Below are 18,272 nucleotides of genomic sequence, written 5' to 3'. Positions count from 1 at the left end.
CTCTAATTGCATGAAGTGTGTCAGGTCACTAAACCACAAGGACACCTTGGGTGGATTTTTAGATTTCCAGTGCAGTAAGATTCTTCTCCGTGCGAGCAGCGTTGTAAAAGCGATTATGTTTCTATGGCCTTCCCTTAATGTCATATATCTTCCATCTATGGCACCAAATATGGCCATAGCGACGTTGGGTTGAAGGTTAATATTCAATCCTTCTGATAGTGTTTTAAAGATGGTTGATCAGTAGGTTGCCAGGGCTGGGCATGACCAAAACATATGTGTCAAGTCAGCTGGAGTGTTTTGACACCTGTCACATCTTGCATCTATGTTAGGATATATTTTAGCTAGTCTTGATTTGGAATAGTGAATACGATGTAGGACCTTAAATTGTATAATATTAAGCTTAGCACAGAAAGTGCTGCTGTTTACTCTTAATAACGCGTTTTCCCAAGTGTCCTTTTCCAAGTCCTCCCCCAGCTCTTCCATCCAGTCTGCTCTGGTCTTTTCTAGTGTTATGTTTTTAAAAGAGAGTATACTATCATAGATTCTGGAGACCAGTCTTTTGGAATTAAACTGAGATTTTAATAGATCATCTAGACCAGAAGGTAATATGTATGGAAAACTGGGGTCGTGATGTTGAAGAAAGTGGCGGATTTGGAAATATCTAAATAAGCTAGACCGAGGGAGGCCAAATTTATGTGACACATCTTCAAAGGTTCCAAAGCTATCATTTATGTACAAGTCCTCAAAATTAAGAATGCCACGTTTCTGCCAGAAAGTAAACTCAGAGTCTACCTTAGCTGGGAGGAAAAGGTGATTATTGTGTATAGGACCCAGATGGAGAAGGTTATTAAACCCAAAGTTCTGTCTGAGCTGAGACCATATTTTGAGAGTGTTTATAACTATAGGATTGTTAGTATATTGTGAGAAGGGGAGGGGAAGGTTGGAAGTGATCAGGGCTCTAAGAGAAGTAGAGATGCAAGATACAGCTTCAAAGTGGCACCAGTCTGCATCAGGAGTGTGGAGCCAGTACATAATTTTTTGAACATTTGAGGCCCAATAGTAGTGACATAAGTTTGGAAGGGCTAAGCCACCTTGGTTTTTAGGCCTCTGTAACAGTTCTAACCGTATTCTAGGCTTCTTCCCGTTCCATATGAATGAAATCAGAGCCTTATCAATAGATTTAAAAAAAGATTTAGGAAGATAAAGTGGGATACATTGAAATAGGTAAAGAAATCTGGGAAGCACGTTCATTTTGATACAATTAACTTTTCCTGCCAGAGATAGATGAAGTAATTTCCATTTCTTTAAATCTAATTTAATTTTCTCGAATAACTGATAGAAGTTTTCTTGGTAAAGATTCTGCAGATCTCTTGTAATATTAATGCCCAGGTATTTAAAGCCGTTTTTAGACAGATGGAACGGCAGGGCACCATCCTGTATTTGAAGGGCCAAGTCATTAACAGGATAGCATTCACTTTTATTTAAGTTCAGTTTGTACCCAGAGAGGGCGCCAAACCTCTTCAGGGTGTGAATGATATGAGGAGCACATAAAGCAGGGTCAGATACATACATTAATAAATCGTCAGCATAAAGAGATACCTTGAACTCTCTACCCCTCCTAATGATCCCAGTAATGGATGGGGAAGTTTTGAGAGTAATAGACAGGGGTTCTATAGCCAAGGCAAACAACAATGGACTGATTGGACAGCCCTGACGGGTGCCCCTTGATAGATGAAAGTACTGTGAGCGTTTACCATTAGTGATTACACAGGCTTTGGGAGAGGTATACAAAAGTTTAATCCACGAGACCAAATTGGGGCCATATCCAAATTTCTTTAGACATGCAAATAAATATCCCCATTCTACCCGATCAAAAGCTTTCTCTGCATCCAGCGCGATAACTACTTCAGGTACAGCGCTGGACACAGGAGAGTGGATAACATTTAAGAGCTGACGGATATTTGTGAATGAATGTCGGCCTGAAATAAAACCAGTTTGGTCAGCAGAAATAACGTCATGTATTGTGGTTTCAAGGCGTAAAGCAAGGGCTTTGGCCAGGATCTTCACATCACAGTTTAGGAGGGAGATGGGTCTGTACGAGCTACACTCTTTGCTATCTTTACCTGGCTTTAGCAGGAGGGTAATTGATGCTTCAGTCAATGTCTGCGGGAGTGATCCATGGGACAGTGAGTCGTTAAACATATCGAGTAGAATTGTTGATAGTTTATGAGAAAACTTTTTAAAGAACTCTATGGGATATCCATCTGGGCCTGGTGCCTTGCCACTCTGCATCGATTTTATTGCAGTAATAATTTCCTTACAATTTAATGGAAGTTCGGATTCTGTCCTGTGATTTGTTGTTACAGAAGGAGCTTGGAGGTTATTAAAGAAATCTTCCATGTCAGAGCAATTATTTGTCTTCTCTGAGGTATACAGATTTGAGTAAAATGAGGTAAATGTGTCCTTAATTTCTTCTGGATCAATAGTTAGGGTGCCATCTTCTCTACGAATTTGTGGGATTTGTTGAGAGGCAGAGTGGCACTTGAGTTGATGTGCTAATAAACACCCAGCCTTGTCACTGTGCTCGTAAACATACCCACGTGATTTTAATAGGAGACGTTCTGTTTTTTCAGCTGATAGTAAATTATAATGTGTTTGGAGGTCCAGCTTCCTCTTATAGAGCTCGGGGGAGGGAGAAACAGAGTATTGGGCATCCACCATAGATATAGCTTTAATAAGCTCCTCTTGCTTATTTCTATTGATCCTCTTCATTTTTGCTGAGTAGGCTATGATCTCACCCCTAATCACTACTTTTAATGTTTCCCACAGGAGAGAAGGAGAGATATCATCTTTTTTGTTGAAATTTATAAAGTCCTCAATCTTTTGGGATATCATTTCACAGAAGTTCTCGTCAGCCAAGAAGTTTCTGTCAAGTTTCCAGGGGGGATGTTGTAATTGATGAAGAGGAAATGTAAGATCAAGCAGTACAGGGGCATGATCTGATTCTACTATAGATGAATATTCAGCTTTTTTGACAGAGGGAAGAAGGTTCTGGTCTATGAAAAAATAGTCTATTCTGCTATAGGAGTGATGTACATTGGAAAAAAAGGAGAAGGACTTACTTTGTGGAAATAGAAAGCGCCATGGGTCAACACCTCCTATCTGATCCATAAAATCTGATAATAGTTTTGCCTTTTTGGAGAGGTTTGCAGTTTTAGAGCTGGAGCGGTCAAGTGTTGGATTCATCACACAGTTTAAGTCTCCGCCAAAAATCATCTGTTTTGAGTTCAGATCTGGGATTAGTGATATAATTTTGACTATAAAAGTCTCACCATCCCAATTTGGGGCATAAATATTTACTAGGACCACCGGCTTGTGATAGAGGAGCCCTGAGACCATTACAAATCGTCCCTGTGGATCAGAGATAACAGCAGTCGCATTAAACTGAATTTTTTTATTGATTAATATAGCTGTTCCGCGAGTTTTGGAGTTAAGATTGGAATGGAACACATTGCCCACCCATCTCTTTTTAAGTCTAACTTGATCTTTTAGTAATAGGTGGGTTTCCTGTAAAAATGCAATATCGCATTCTAAATACTTTAGATGGTTAAATATCCTGGCTCTCTTAACAGGCCCATTCAAACCCCTCACATTCCAACTGACGAATCCTATAGAAGCCAGTTCTGTGTTGATACTATTTACCATGTTTAACTAGAGTTGATATGAGATGGAACAGAAATATGAAATGGAGAGAGAAAAAAGAAGAAAATAAACAAATAAATGAATAAATAAGAGAGAGAAGAGAGAAAAAAACAAACAAACAAAAAAAACAAAAAAAAAAACAAAACAATGTACAGTTAAGCTATCTTTATCACTCAAGCTAGTAGAAAAAAGTATATGTTGCAAACATTCAGTGGTGTCCCTTTCCCCAGCCCTCCCCACAAACAAACATGAAACTAAAACTAAGCCTATACTTGTAGCTCTCTCTGAGGCAAGCTGCAGGCTAAACACTAAATAAAAAAACTTCCAGAAGCACATTTTCTCAATACTCTGGAAGGCTCCCAGTCAACAGTAAGCTGGACTCTCTTAACCTCAAAATTGAAACAAACCATGAAGGGGAAAAAAAAAAAAAAAAAAAAAAGACTGATGGTTAGACATCAGGATAATCAACAAACAAATAGGCACATATATAAGAATATATATAACCTCAAGATTGAAATGTAACGAGAGTGTTTTAATAGAGAGAAAAAGAGAAAAAAAAAAAAAAGTCTAGATATAATTCATCATAATGCTGATAAGTCTAATAGTTACATCACTGAGTGATCAAACCTCGGGTCCATGAGCCGCAGGTTGACATCGCATGTCATGGAGAGTTATTCTGAGTTACCGAACCTCCGATCATAGAACTTCTGAGCTTCCTCAGGTGAGCCGAAGGTGAACACGTCGTCTCCACACGTCACTCGCAGCCGGGCCGGGTAGAGCAGTTGGAATCTGATGTTCTTCTGATACAGGGCCTGCTTGACGCCGTTAAACGCGGCTCTCTTTTTAGCGAGCGTTGCACTGACATCCCGATAAATCCTTATTGTGGCGCCTCGGTATTTGAGCTCATGATTCCTGGCCCAACGCAGCGCAGCTTCTTTCTGTTGGAATCTGGAGAAGCAGACCAGGAACGCTCGAGGGGAAGATCTCTGGCCGGCTCTGGAGGTCGGGGTACGGTGGGCTCTCTCCAGCTCAGGCGGTTTAGAAAAAACATCAGGACCCATAACTTCCATCAAGACGTCCGACATGTACTTTAAGGGATCTTTGCCGTCTTCACTGCCCTCAGGAATATTTAATATGCGGAGGTTAGATCTCCGTGAGCGGTTCTCGAGTTCATCGCACCGGTCCAGCAGCGACTGGGTCTGGCTCTGGAGCATTTTGATGGTAGACTCGGCCGCTGTTACCCGCTCGAAGTTATCACCTGCCACCGACTCAACGGCGGTGAGACGGTTCTGGAATGAGGTCACTGTTGTCTGTAGGGAGTCAAGTGAAGCTTGTAGCGGTCTAATGGCGTCTTGAATAAGAGTAGAAACATCTTCTTTAAGTGATGTTCGCTGTTTAGCGAATTCCGCCGCCAGTTGGTCCATGGCCACCACCGTTGCCGCAGGTTTGTCGGGTGACACAGGGTCCTCTGTTGTTGTTGGAAGGTTGCTAGCTGCAAAGGCTGCTAGCTTGCCCGCCGCACGTGTAGCCGGAGTCTGTAAGTTAGCTGATTTCGCGTTTTTGGACATGTTAGTCACTGAAAAAACAATTAAATCAACTTTAGCATTTAATATTGTGTCAAAGTTCGTGCAGAAAGTTTGTTCCAAGGGAGCATAACAAAGTGGGCTGGGAGCCTTCGCGTGTGCGTCCTCTCCCTACATGTTCCGGAAGCCGTCTCAAGATCTATATAAGACTCAAACTCACTGCAGATCCAGACATTTGAATTGAGAAAGCTTCCTGGAGAGGTGGAGAAACGTCTTCAAATCTTGAAAACCAAGTCCAGTGGATATTTTTTGAATTTTTACGGAAAAAATATACTACCGTACTTCTGAGCTTATTGAAATCTTAAGTTAACAATTCTTTATGTTTTTAAGATCTATTATGTTTTATCTATATTTTTTAGGCACTTTTTTCACATTTCTATGTTAAAACCTTGAGGCTTTATGTTAATGACAGTGGCTTCACCGTGATACTTTGAACTTGGCTCATATAAATTTGATTTAGTTCTGTCCCCTCCTTTTTTATTTCTATATAATAAAGTCATTCAACTATAGATTGATAGATAAATCTATATAAAAATATTACCCATGTTTATTTTTTATATTTCCATGGAATTAAAAGGAGAACCAGATGTTTTTTTTAACACCTAAACCAATCCAAAGACCCAAGGCTGGGGTTTAAACCCAGGTTTTGCTTGCTACAGTGCAGCACTGCGCAGCCCCTTGCCCCCTTTTATAGAAATGCAGTTTTTCAAAACGAAGCTGTTCATTTTCCTCATCATTAAATAGATTAACTGTTTTAAAGTCTAAGAGGTCTGAAAAGTATAGAAGCACAGAGCTGCCAAGAAAACAGAGCTGAAAAAATTAAGCTGTAAATATAACAATAAAACATTTTATTATTCAAGCAACACCTTTGTTGAATGTATGAGAACAATAAATTGTCATATTATTTAAATTGTTACATTTGAGCAGTCTAACATGATGGGAATAAAAAAAAACGTCAAATGTATAAACACTGGTGTAGATGTATTAGCAAGGCTCCAAGAGGTTACTCATGTCAATATAATTCATTAAAACCACATTCTGCAAATAATAAATACTTAATTTTCACACATTTCTTTTCTGGTAGATTAAAATAAAAGCATTATTTTGAAAACAAAGGAGAATAGAGGCATTTTTTATTCTTTCACATGTGGTGAAAAACTAACAAGTTTTATTTTGGTGAATTCATCTGTGTCACTTTTTGTCTGATGAATCAGCTAATATTTTAACCATTTATGGAAATTAAACCCAAAAGGAAAAATTTATAAGAATTTTTTTTTATGTAAATGTAAAAATAAAACCTAAAAAACTAAAATACGAAAATATAAAATCTGTAAAAAATGAAATAAATACATTTGAATTTCTTTTTTGGAAAACCAAAAATCTGAGGAAAAAACAGCGGGTACTTTTAAAACGTTGTTTGATTAGCACGTTTTTCAAAGTTTCATGTCCTCATTGCTTTTCTTCTTTTGAATTTGAATTTTTTCAACAATAATAGAACAACATTCACTCCATATATTTTCAAAATAACTAAATATTAAGGTTTTAAAAAAAGCTGCAATTAAGTAGAAAAATTTAAACCTTGGAAAAAAAAAAGAATTTTGCACCAACTTTGGAAAATATACTACCGTACTTCTGAGCTTATTGAAATCTTAAGTTAACAATTCTTTATGTTTTTAAGATCTATTATGTTTTATCTATATTTTTTAGGCACTTTTTTCACATTTCTATGTTAAAACCTTGAGGCTTTATGTTAATGACAGTGGCTTCACCGTGATACTTTGAACTTGGCTCATATAAATTTGATTTAGTTCTGTCCCCTCCTTTTTTATTTCTATATAATAAAGTCATTCAACTATAGATTGATAGATAAATCTATATAAAAATATTACCCATGTTTATTTTTTATATTTCCATGGAATTAAAAGGAGAACCAGATGTTTTTTTTAACACCTAAACCAATCCAAAGACCCAAGGCTGGGGTTTAAACCCAGGTTTTGCTTGCTACAGTGCAGCACTGCGCAGCCCCTTGCCCCCTTTTATAGAAATGCAGTTTTTCAAAACGAAGCTGTTCATTTTCCTCATCATTAAATAGATTAACTGTTTTAAAGTCTAAGAGGTCTGAAAAGTATAGAAGCACAGAGCTGCCAAGAAAACAGAGCTGAAAAAATTAAGCTGTAAATATAACAATAAAACATTTTATTATTCAAGCAACACCTTTGTTGAATGTATGAGAACAATAAATTGTCATATTATTTAAATTGTTACATTTGAGCAGTCTAACATGATGGGAATAAAAAAAAACGTCAAATGTATAAACACTGGTGTAGATGTATTAGCAAGGCTCCAAGAGGTTACTCATGTCAATATAATTCATTAAAACCACATTCTGCAAATAATAAATACTTAATTTTCACACATTTCTTTTCTGGTAGATTAAAATAAAAGCATTATTTTGAAAACAAAGGAGAATAGAGGCATTTTTTATTCTTTCACATGTGGTGAAAAACTAACAAGTTTTATTTTGGTGAATTCATCTGTGTCACTTTTTGTCTGATGAATCAGCTAATATTTTAACCATTTATGGAAATTAAACCCAAAAGGAAAAATTTATAAGAATTTTTTTTTATGTAAATGTAAAAATAAAACCTAAAAAACTAAAATACGAAAATATAAAATCTGTAAAAAATGAAATAAATACATTTGAATTTCTTTTTTGGAAAACCAAAAATCTGAGGAAAAAACAGCGGGTACTTTTAAAACGTTGTTTGATTAGCACGTTTTTCAAAGTTTCATGTCCTCATTGCTTTTCTTCTTTTGAATTTGAATTTTTTCAACAATAATAGAACAACATTCACTCCATATATTTTCAAAATAACTAAATATTAAGGTTTTAAAAAAAGCTGCAATTAAGTAGAAAAATTTAAACCTTGGAAAAAAAAAAGAATTTTGCACCAACTTTGGAAAATATACTACCGTACTTCTGAGCTTATTGAAATCTTAAGTTAACAATTCTTTATGTTTTTAAGATCTATTATGTTTTATCTATATTTTTTAGGCACTTTTTTCACATTTCTATGTTAAAACCTTGAGGCTTTATGTTAATGACAGTGGCTTCACCGTGATACTTTGAACTTGGCTCATATAAATTTGATTTAGTTCTGTGCCCTCCTTTTTTATTTCTATATAATAAAGTCATTCAACTATAGATTGATAGATAAATCTATATAAAAATATTGCCCATGTTTATTTTTAATATTTCCATGGAATTAAAAGGAGAACCAGATGTTTTTTTTTAACACCTAAACCAATCCAAAGACCCAAGGCTGGGGTTTAAACCCAGGTTTTGCTTGCTACACTGCAGCACTGCGCAGCCCCTTCTGCTGGTGTATTTTATAGAAATGCAGTTTACAAAGCAAAGCTGTTCATTTTCCTCATCATTAAATGGATTAACCGTTTTAAAGTCTAACGGGTCTGAAAAGTATAGAAGCACAGAGCTGCCAAGAAAACAGCTGAAAAAATTGAGCTTTAAATATAACAATAAAACATTTTATTATTCAAGCAACACCTTTGTTGAATGTATGAGAACAATAAATTGTCACATTACTTTAATTTTTACATTTGAGCAGTCTAACATGACGGTAATGAAAAAACCGTCAAATGTATAAATATGTGTGTAGTTGTATTAGCAAGGCCCCAAGAGGTTACTCATGTAAATATAATGCATTAAAACCACATTCTGCAAATAATAAATACTTAATTTTCACAAAAAATTGTATGGTAGATTAAAATAAAAGCATTATTTTGAAAACAAAGGGGAATAGAGGCATTTTGATTTCCTCTTTCCATTGCTCCACTTTCACATGTGGTGAAAAACTAACAAGTTTTATTTTGGTGAATTCATCTGTGTCACTTTTTGTCTGATGAATCAGCTAATATTTTAACCATTTATGGAAATTAAACCCAAAAGGAAAAATTTATAAGAATTTTTTTTATGTAAATGTAAAAATAAAACCTAAAAAACAAAAATATGAATATATAAAATCTGTAAAAAATTAAATAAATACATTTGAATTTCTTTTTTGGAAAACCAAAACTCTGAGAAAACAGTGGGTACTTTTAAAACCGTTGTTTGATTAGGACGTTTTTCAAAGTTTCATTTCTGGATTGCTTTTCTTCTTTTGAATTTGAATTTTTTCAACAATAATAGAACAACATTCACTCCATATATTTTCAAAATAACTCAATATTAAGGTTTTAAAAAAAGCTGCAATAATATAGAAAAATTTAACTCTTGGAAAAAAAAGAATTTTGCACCAACTTTGGAAAATATACTACCGATGAAGGTTCTCAGTCATCCAGGTCATAGTCATTCCGTAAAAATTCAAAAAATATCCACTGGACTTGGTTTTCAAGATTTGAAGACGTTTCTCCACCTCTCCAGGAAGCTTTCTCAATTCAAATGTCTGGATCCGCAGTGAGTTTGAGTCTTATATAGACAACGCCTTGTATCGCTGGAAACATGCAATAGAAACCGATGAATGGGTCGTTAGTTCCATCGTTAGCCTGTAATATCTGAAACTGTCTATGATTCTAGGGGTCGGTCGTTAAAGGGGGGATTGTCATTAAGGGGGGGATTGTCTCCTGTAATACCTGAAACCTGTCTATGATTGTTAAGGGTTGGTCGTTAAGGAGGTATTGTTCACCGGCTGGAGCGGGACTTACCCGCTCCAGCCGGGACTTGAAAAGCTCTTGAAAAGCTCAAGAGGATTTTCTCCAAACACAAGATCCCAGTACATTTCCAGCCAAACCAAACCCTTAAACAGAGGCTAGTGCATCCGAAAGATAAAACCCCCAGACCAAATATGAGCGGAGTGGTATATGCTGTTCAGTGCAGTGAGGAATGCTCTGATCTTTATATTGGAGAAACCAAACAACCTCTCCACAGACGCATGGCCCAACACAGAAGAGCGGCCACCTCTGGACAAGACTCCGCAGTACACCTACACCTTGTGGACAAAGGACATTCTTTTGAGGACCAGAATGTCCATATTCTGGATAAAGAAAATAGGTGGTTTGAGAGGGGCGTGAAGGAAGCCATCTATGTTAAGAGAGAAAAACCAACTTTAAACAGAGGTGGTGGACTGAGATTCCAGCTTCCAAAAACATACAATTCAATCATAGACATGATCCCTTCCAGATATCACCAAACCCCCCACCCCATCACAGAGGAACGAGGGACCTACCCGCTCCAGCCGGTGAACAATACCTCCTTAACGACCAACCCTTAACAATCATAGACAGGTTTCAGGTATTACAGGAGACAATCCCCCCCCCTTAATGACAATCCCCCCTTTAACGACCGACCCCTAGAATCATAGACAGTTTCAGATATTACAGGCTAACGATGGAACTAACGACCCATTCATCGGTTTCTATTGCATGTTTCCAAGCGATACAAGGCGTTGTCTATATAAGACTCAAACTCACTGCAGATCCAGACATTTGAATTGAGAAAGCTTCCTGGACAGGTGGAGAAACGTCTTCAAATCTTGAAAACCAAGTCCAGTGGATATTTTTTGAATTTTTACGGAAAAAATATACTACCGTACTTCTGAGCTTATTGAAATCTTAAGTTAACAATTCTTTATGTTTTTAAGATCTATTATGTTTTATCTATATTTTTTAGGCACTTTTTTCACATTTCTATGTTAAAACCTTGAGGCTTTATGTTAATGACAGTGGCTTCACCGTGATACTTTGAACTTGGCTCATATAAATTTGATTTAGTTCTGTCCCCTCCTTTTTTATTTCTATATAATAAAGTCATTCAACTATAGATTGATAGATAAATCTATATAAAAATATTGCCCATGTTTATTTTTTATTTTCCCATGGAATTAAAAGGAGAACCAGATGTTTTTTTTTAACACCTAAACCAATCCAAAGACCCAAGGCTGGGGTTTAAACCCAGGTTTTGCTTGCTACACTGCAGCACTGCGCAGCCCCTTCTGCTGGTGTATTTTATAGAAATGCAGTTTACAAAGCAAAGCTGTTCATTTTCCTCATCATTAAATGGATTAACCGTTTTAAAGTCTGAAAAGTATAGAAGCACAGAGCTGCCAAGAAAACAGAGCTGAAAAAATTAAGCTGTAAATATAACAATAAAACATTTTATTATTCAAGCAACACCTTTGTTGAATGTATGTGAACAATAAATTGTCATATTATTTAAATTTTTACATTTGAGCAGTCTAACATGACGATAATAAAAAAACTGCTCCTCTAATAGTATTTAGAATGTGATAATATATTGTTCAGGTATATAAATATATATATATTTATATATAAACACAGTATTAAATTAAAACATGATTTGTACAGAGTTATATTATAGAGCAACAGTTTACAAAGAACACAAACAACTTTAAATATTGATGTTTTTTTTTAAGCTCCTTAACAGAAACCTTGATCGTAGATTTTCACCAGATGTTTGATGTGAAAAAGTTTTCTCCGAAGTTCTTTGGTTTGTATTTTCTTTGCTTGATAGTTTTCAGTCTGAAAACAAAGCAATAAAACTATTAAAACTAATAAACTTTTAAAACAACACAAATAAACTTTTACACTGCAAAAACAATATAAAAATAAGTAAAAAATTTTTAAATTAAGTGTATTCACCCTTAATTTGAGCAGGTAAATGAGATAGTTTGCCAATGGAATGAGTATTATTACTTCCGTAAAAATTCAAAAAATATCCACTGGACTTGGTTTTCAAGATTTGAAGACGTTTCGCCACCTCTCCAGGAAGCTTTCTCAATTCAAATCAAGTATTTTTACTCTTAAAATAAGATAATTGGATAAAATGCACATGAAATAAGTCAATGCAATTGTGTTTTCTTATTTTAAGTGTAAATTGTCTTGTTCCATTGGCAAAATGTCTCTTTTACCTCCTCAATCCAAGAACAAATGCACTTATTTTAAGAAAAAAACGACTTATCTAGATTTCGATTTTTTTGCAGTGTAGCCATTAGCAGTCTAGACCTGTAACCTGGTGCGTTCACACCAAAAGCGTTTTTGGTGTCAAAAATGCTTAAATGCAGAAATTTGGACGCTGGATCAAACTGTGGTCAAGATACTACTGCTAGCATGTTCTTGATCTAAATGAAAATTAGCCCATTATTCTTTCATTTCCAACTTTGACTTCCCCCTCTGGCGAAAAAATCCACAGAAAAGCTGCACCTTCTGATAAGCCGCATGGTTCAAAGCGCGGGGAAAAGTAGCGGCTTATAGTACTTTTTCTTTTGGTAAACTAGTGATTTATAAGTTAAAGATCGTGATTATTTGCATCAATTGTGTCTCCTTACCTTTTTAAGGTCCTTCAGTCGGTTGTACTCATCTGCCACACCCTGCAAATCATAACAGAGGTTTCACATTTTTTAACATTTTTTATTTTTATCTTGTGAGAGCATTACAATACAGAGGTAGTTACTTTCAGGGAACGTACAACGTTACTACCGCCACTCACAATTATTATAGACGAAATATACCAAATGTAAATTACATCTAACAACTTTGAACAACACGGAAAGATAAGTCCACCTTAAAAAGCAGGAATAAATTATATACCAGGCAGTTTTGAAATAAAGTATGAGAGATACATTAATAAATGAATCCTTAGATGCTACAGAGCATAAATTAAATAACAGGCACTGCCTGTTTTCGCGTAGGGCCACTTTGGGCAAGTGACTTTCACATTTCATTTGCCCAGAAACAATTTTTACTTGCCCGGTATAATGTTTGATAAATATAGTTCCTATCAGAGATGGGAAGTAACGAAGTACAAATACTTCGTTACTGTACTCAAGTAGATTTTTCTGATATTTTTACTTTACTTTACTACTTATTTTTATGGCTACTTTTTACTTCTACTCCTTACATTTTTACACAAATATCTGTACTTTCTACTCCTTACATTTGAAAAAATTGTCTCGTTACTTTAGTTTTGAATCATTTCAATGGAGTTACCGTTATTATTTTTCACGTCATCAATACCAAATTCAATCTAATTGGAAGGGAATCTACGTTACATTTGACGCACCACTACAAGATGAATCGACAGATTCGGCGGTATTCATTGGCGGCCAATCATTGCAGCTTGGTGGCGGTGGCGTTAGCATAGTAGCATGGACGACGAGATGATTGAAAATGAACACAACGGAGATCTAGTCCTATTGGCAGACATCCATTTAAAATATAGGCAACGGCATGAAAAAAGTGGTTTCTACTTTTACTTTTATACTTTAAGTAAATTTACAAGCCTGTACTTTGTTACTTTTACTTGAGTAAAGAAGTTTAATCTGTACTTCCACTTTTACCAGAGTATTTTTTAAAACAAGTATCTGTACTTTTACTCAAGTACGGAAAGTGAGTACTTTTGCCATCTCTGGTTCCTAATATTCATTTTTGTATATATATCAATGAAACATGTTTGTTTTTTAAATGTTTTTTGTAATTCAGTATTTTTTAAGTTTCCAGGTTCCTGGTGTGTATCTGCATGCTTCAGATAATGAACTCAAGCCTACATTACCGTGTTAACATGCTTTTCAATCCTTCCTGCACATTATTTTCAAACTAAACTTTGCTTTAAACTGTTGTGTGCTTGGAAAAATATAAATTGTAATGTTAAAAATAAAAAATAAACTTAACAGGTTAAAAACTTACACTACTACTACTCACCAATCTAACATGTTTAGCTCTATAACATTTAAATGCACCACTCCAATGTCTCAGAGAAAAAAAATTTAATGAACATTTTTTTTTGTATGACCTGCATCACTGTACAGAACACTGCCATATGATAGAAATATTTACACTGTGCGCATACTAGGGCTGGACGATATAGAAAAAAAGATTGAAAAGATTTGAAACCATATTTTATGTGCAGCTCTGCCTGGACTTTTTATGATATTGCTAAATGATTTAATTTTAATAAAGAACACAAACACAGACTTTCAATTAAATCTTTATTTAACCAACTTTTTTAACCATAACAGAATTGTTTTAAAGAAAAATAACTTAAGAGACCTGAGTTATGTTATTAAATACTGACAAAGAATAAACTAAAGTGACCAAAATAAATATAACAAATAAATAAATGGACCCCCCACCCCCCCATATTCTTCTAAGCTGAACCTGGTTCAGCTGAGTTTTCTGCCTTAACCTGAGTTATTACTTTGAAGTTTCTGGCCCCTCAGCATTTTTCTCTCAATTGTTAGAACTACGTGGTAAACTGCCCAGAACTGAAAATATATATATATTTTCCCGAAGATTCCTCAGAGGACGGCGCAGACGCGCGTCGGGGCCTACACAGCTCGTACTCCTGCGGGTGTGAGCGGCTGAGATGATAAAAAAAAAAAAAAGTTGGTTGTGTTATCAGACTGGTTTTCACTGGTTCCCGACACATTTTCCAGATGACTGTGGTTTGTTTTTTGGTCCGACTTGCCAGGACCGAAATACTGCCAGACTGCCGAACTACAAAAACCCTTCTTTGAAACAATTTCCTCCGCCTCGCCTTGCTGCGACATCTTCATGTGCTCTGTGTTGTGGTTTGAGAGGGCGGCGCTTGGTGACGGCGTGCCTGGGTCCGCGATTGTGATTGGTTGGGAGGAAGCAGTGACTAGCATAAACCTACATGCTAGGCTACAATGAGAAGGAAGGAAAACTGCGTTTCTTTATCGAACTTTTATCGACTCTCTTTTTTTCTATTGCGCCACACGTCTATCAATCGATATATATCGTTATTGAATTATCTCCCAGCCCTAGCGCATACAATTATTATTATTATTTTCCTAATCCCTGACTGATCATTTTTAATCTAGCGTGTATTATAGTATAGATTAAATTTATCGTCCAGCTGCTGCTCTGCAGAATTCTCTCCCCAAGGAGAGAAAAATCACGCCATCTAGCGGAAAATCACGCGGCTTTTTAAAATTACGCGAGAATGTGTACAAAACAACAAAAATGGCGCCGGCAACGCTTGTGGGTCGTTTTCAGGGAATGTCTGTGATTTTAAAGTTATTTTGAGTGATGAATATTTTTTTTGCGATCATTGCACTTGCCCGGCGGGCAAATGCAATGAAATTTGTACTCTCCCGACAATAAAAACTACTCGCCCCGGGCGATCGGGCGATGGTTAACATCGAGCCCTGGGAGGCTTAGTAAAGTTGGTAGAGACCAACTCCTAGAAGAGCTGCAGCTGTAGATGTTGGTTCTACAAACTAATGAATCAGAAGAGCTGATTGTAAATATATGGAGTGGATCGTGTTCCATTTAAGCGAAGGAATTTGTTTTTTTTAGTTGAAATTTGTAAAAAAGTAAAACACGTTAAACTTAGGCCCCGTCCACACGAAGTCAAACCCTGGCCTAAACGCACAAATTTTTCACCAAACCAGCCACTCATCCATACGAAGCCGGCGTTTCGGGGGTCTGTAAACAATCTTTTTTTTTATTAAGCCTTCAGAGTGGGAAGATTTTGAAACGCCGTTTTCGCGTTTCCATCTTTAAGCTCTAAACGGATTTTTTTTCTTACACGCATGCGTCATAGCTTCGCCTCTAAACACGCATGCGCGACACAGTATCACAACAACAATAGCGCCGTATCGTGTTGAATGGTTGCTGCTCATGCTACTCACCCTGCTGTCGGGCTTACAACAGAATCTTCTTCTTCTGGAATATCTCCAGGAAGAACAGAGCAATATCCACGACATAGTTCAGCACCTGAATTTGACTGAACCACAAAAATGGACCCGCAGGGCCATTTTCCGGTTTTGTTGTTGTATAAATATTAGTGCGCATGCCCAACATTTCGTTGCCTGTTTTCGCCTATTTTTGCTTTGGCACCACAGTGCCACTTACAGGCCTGGCATACATTTTGCAGCATTTTCATGCATTCGTGTGGACGATCACATTTATTTTACGTCTCAGTCTTTACGACAAACGTTCTGGAAAATATTAGCGTTTCGTGTTCGTTTTGACTTCATGTGGACGGGGCCATAATGTTATAAACAGAAACTTGAAAAGAAAAAATAAAATAGAAAATAAAATCTGTATAAAAAATGTTTACTTAATGAAAAAAAACATTCAAATGTCACAAGATAAAACATGAAAAATAAAAGAGTAAAAAAATACTGTGTGTATCAAATGTGGGAAAAAAGCAAATTGACTTTAAAAATGAATAAAAGCATTTTTCAACAAATCATTTCTGGGTGGATTACTTCTAGATTTCCATTCACAAACATGTTATTTGCTTGGAACAATAATGGAAGAAAATTCACTCCACACTGCAAAAATCATCTAGAGAGAAGTAAAAAAAAATTCTTAAATTAAGTGTATTTAGCGTTAATTTTAATCAGGTAAATCAGATGATCTACCAATGGGATCAGTATTTTTACTCTTCAAATAAGAAAATTAGATAATATTCACTTGAAATAAGACAACACAGTTACTTTGTCTTATTTTAAATGTAGATTATCTTATTCCATTGGCAAAGTGTCTCACTTCCCTCCTAAATTCAAGAAAAAGTGCACTTATTTAAAAAAAAAATGAACTTATTGAGATTTCATTTGTTACAGTGCATTAGAGGTGTACACCACACTTTTCAGATTCCTAACACTTCATCTGGACTGTGGTAGAAAAGTTCAAGGCCTTGTAGAGACAAGGTCATTTCTACAACAGAATAAAACGTGCTTAAGACGTGTATTATTCTGCAAGTCGTTCCTATAACGTGCAGAAAAATCCACCTCCATGTCCGTCAGCCCAGCATTTACCCTCCTGCTTCCTGTTTACCTGGTACTTCACGGAGCCTTCCTCCAATGTGTCCAGCTCTCTGCTCAGTTCCTGGATTTGGTCGCTGATGTCGTCCATTTCACGGCAGAGGCTCTTATAGCGGGCCAGATCAGAGTCGAACTCAGCTTTGTACCGCCGCCGCTGCTCGTCCCTAGTTATGGCCGGGTACAGCCTGAAGGTGAACCAGCTGATGATTATTCTCAGATGCAGAGAAAAGAACTTTCTATCAGCAAGTTTCTAGTGAAGATTCTCAGTCATCCAGGTCATAGCCATCAAAAACAGTAAAAAAAAAAAAAAAAATCCACTGGACTTTGTTTCTAAGTGTGAAGACGTTTCACTTTCCATTCAGGAAGCTTTTTCAATTCAAAATGTCAGAAATACATGAGTTCAAGGCTTTAAAGAGTGGCCCAGCAAAGCCTTGTTTTGGCTTAGAAAATACCTTCTTTGTCAAAAATTTTTCTCATTTTGGACAAAAAAGATAGGTGGTTTGAGAGGGATATGAAGGAATAACCTGACTCCATCAGATGGATTTGCTCCGCATATCCATCTGGAAACCTTCCGTTGAAGTCCAGGTGGCTTTTCAGATCCCTTGCACCTCCATTGGACACCGAGACATATGTGCACAAGGCCTCCCGTTTGTCTCGACCCGGTCTGAAAGCGGGGAAACTCTTTTGTAAATCGTCGGTAAACATACATTTGCGCTTTTGCATGTTGTTGGCGTTCTGACAGCCACTCTATCTATATTCTGATTAAGAACAGGGCTGCCCGCACTGACGCGGCTCAGGGATTACGTCACACGCAGCGCCGTGCGCAGTGCCCTAGTGCCTGTAAATTTAATGGTCCAATTAAGGTCATTTAAAAAATCAGGACATTTCCTCACTTCCTAAAAAAAACCCGGGACGCCCGGGACAGGACGTGAAATACGGACATGTCCCGGGAAATACGGACGTTTGGTCACCCTACATAAATCAAAAATATCTGCAACAAGCTCACTGCGACACACTGCTGATAAAGCATAACCAGGCCTTAATAAAGAAACCAAAACACACCTATTCCAAAGGGGCAGACTCGTTCTTCCGGTTCAATTTGCATGTTTTCTAAGCCACAACAAGGCTTTGTCTTTGGTCCACTCTGGATGGGAAGCGA

General features: G+C 36.6%; 1 protein-coding gene across 1 annotated transcript in view; it reads right to left on the bottom strand.

Annotated features, from left to right (window-relative positions):
• Positions 1-11,737: 11,737 nt before the first annotated feature.
• Positions 11,738-18,272, bottom strand: part of zgc:154006 (uncharacterized protein LOC563016 homolog) — a 29,238-nt gene continuing 22,703 nt past the window's right edge. Inside the window, exons 7-9 of the mRNA XM_038271256.1 lie at positions 17,127-17,298; positions 12,647-12,688; positions 11,738-11,840 (exon numbers count right to left, since the gene is read on the bottom strand). Of these exons, the coding sequence (XP_038127184.1) occupies positions 11,739-11,840; positions 12,647-12,688; positions 17,127-17,298 (316 nt within the window). The 3' untranslated portion in view covers position 11,738. The remainder of the gene's footprint in view (positions 11,841-12,646; positions 12,689-17,126; positions 17,299-18,272) is intronic.

Source organism: Cyprinodon tularosa, unplaced genomic scaffold, assembly GCF_016077235.1.
Source record: "Cyprinodon tularosa strain WSP-4 unplaced genomic scaffold, ASM1607723v1 ctg797, whole genome shotgun sequence".
NCBI lineage: Eukaryota > Metazoa > Chordata > Actinopteri > Cyprinodontiformes > Cyprinodontidae > Cyprinodon > Cyprinodon tularosa.
Note: the sequence above shows the minus strand (reverse complement) of the source record. Positions and strands in the feature narration are given on the sequence as shown.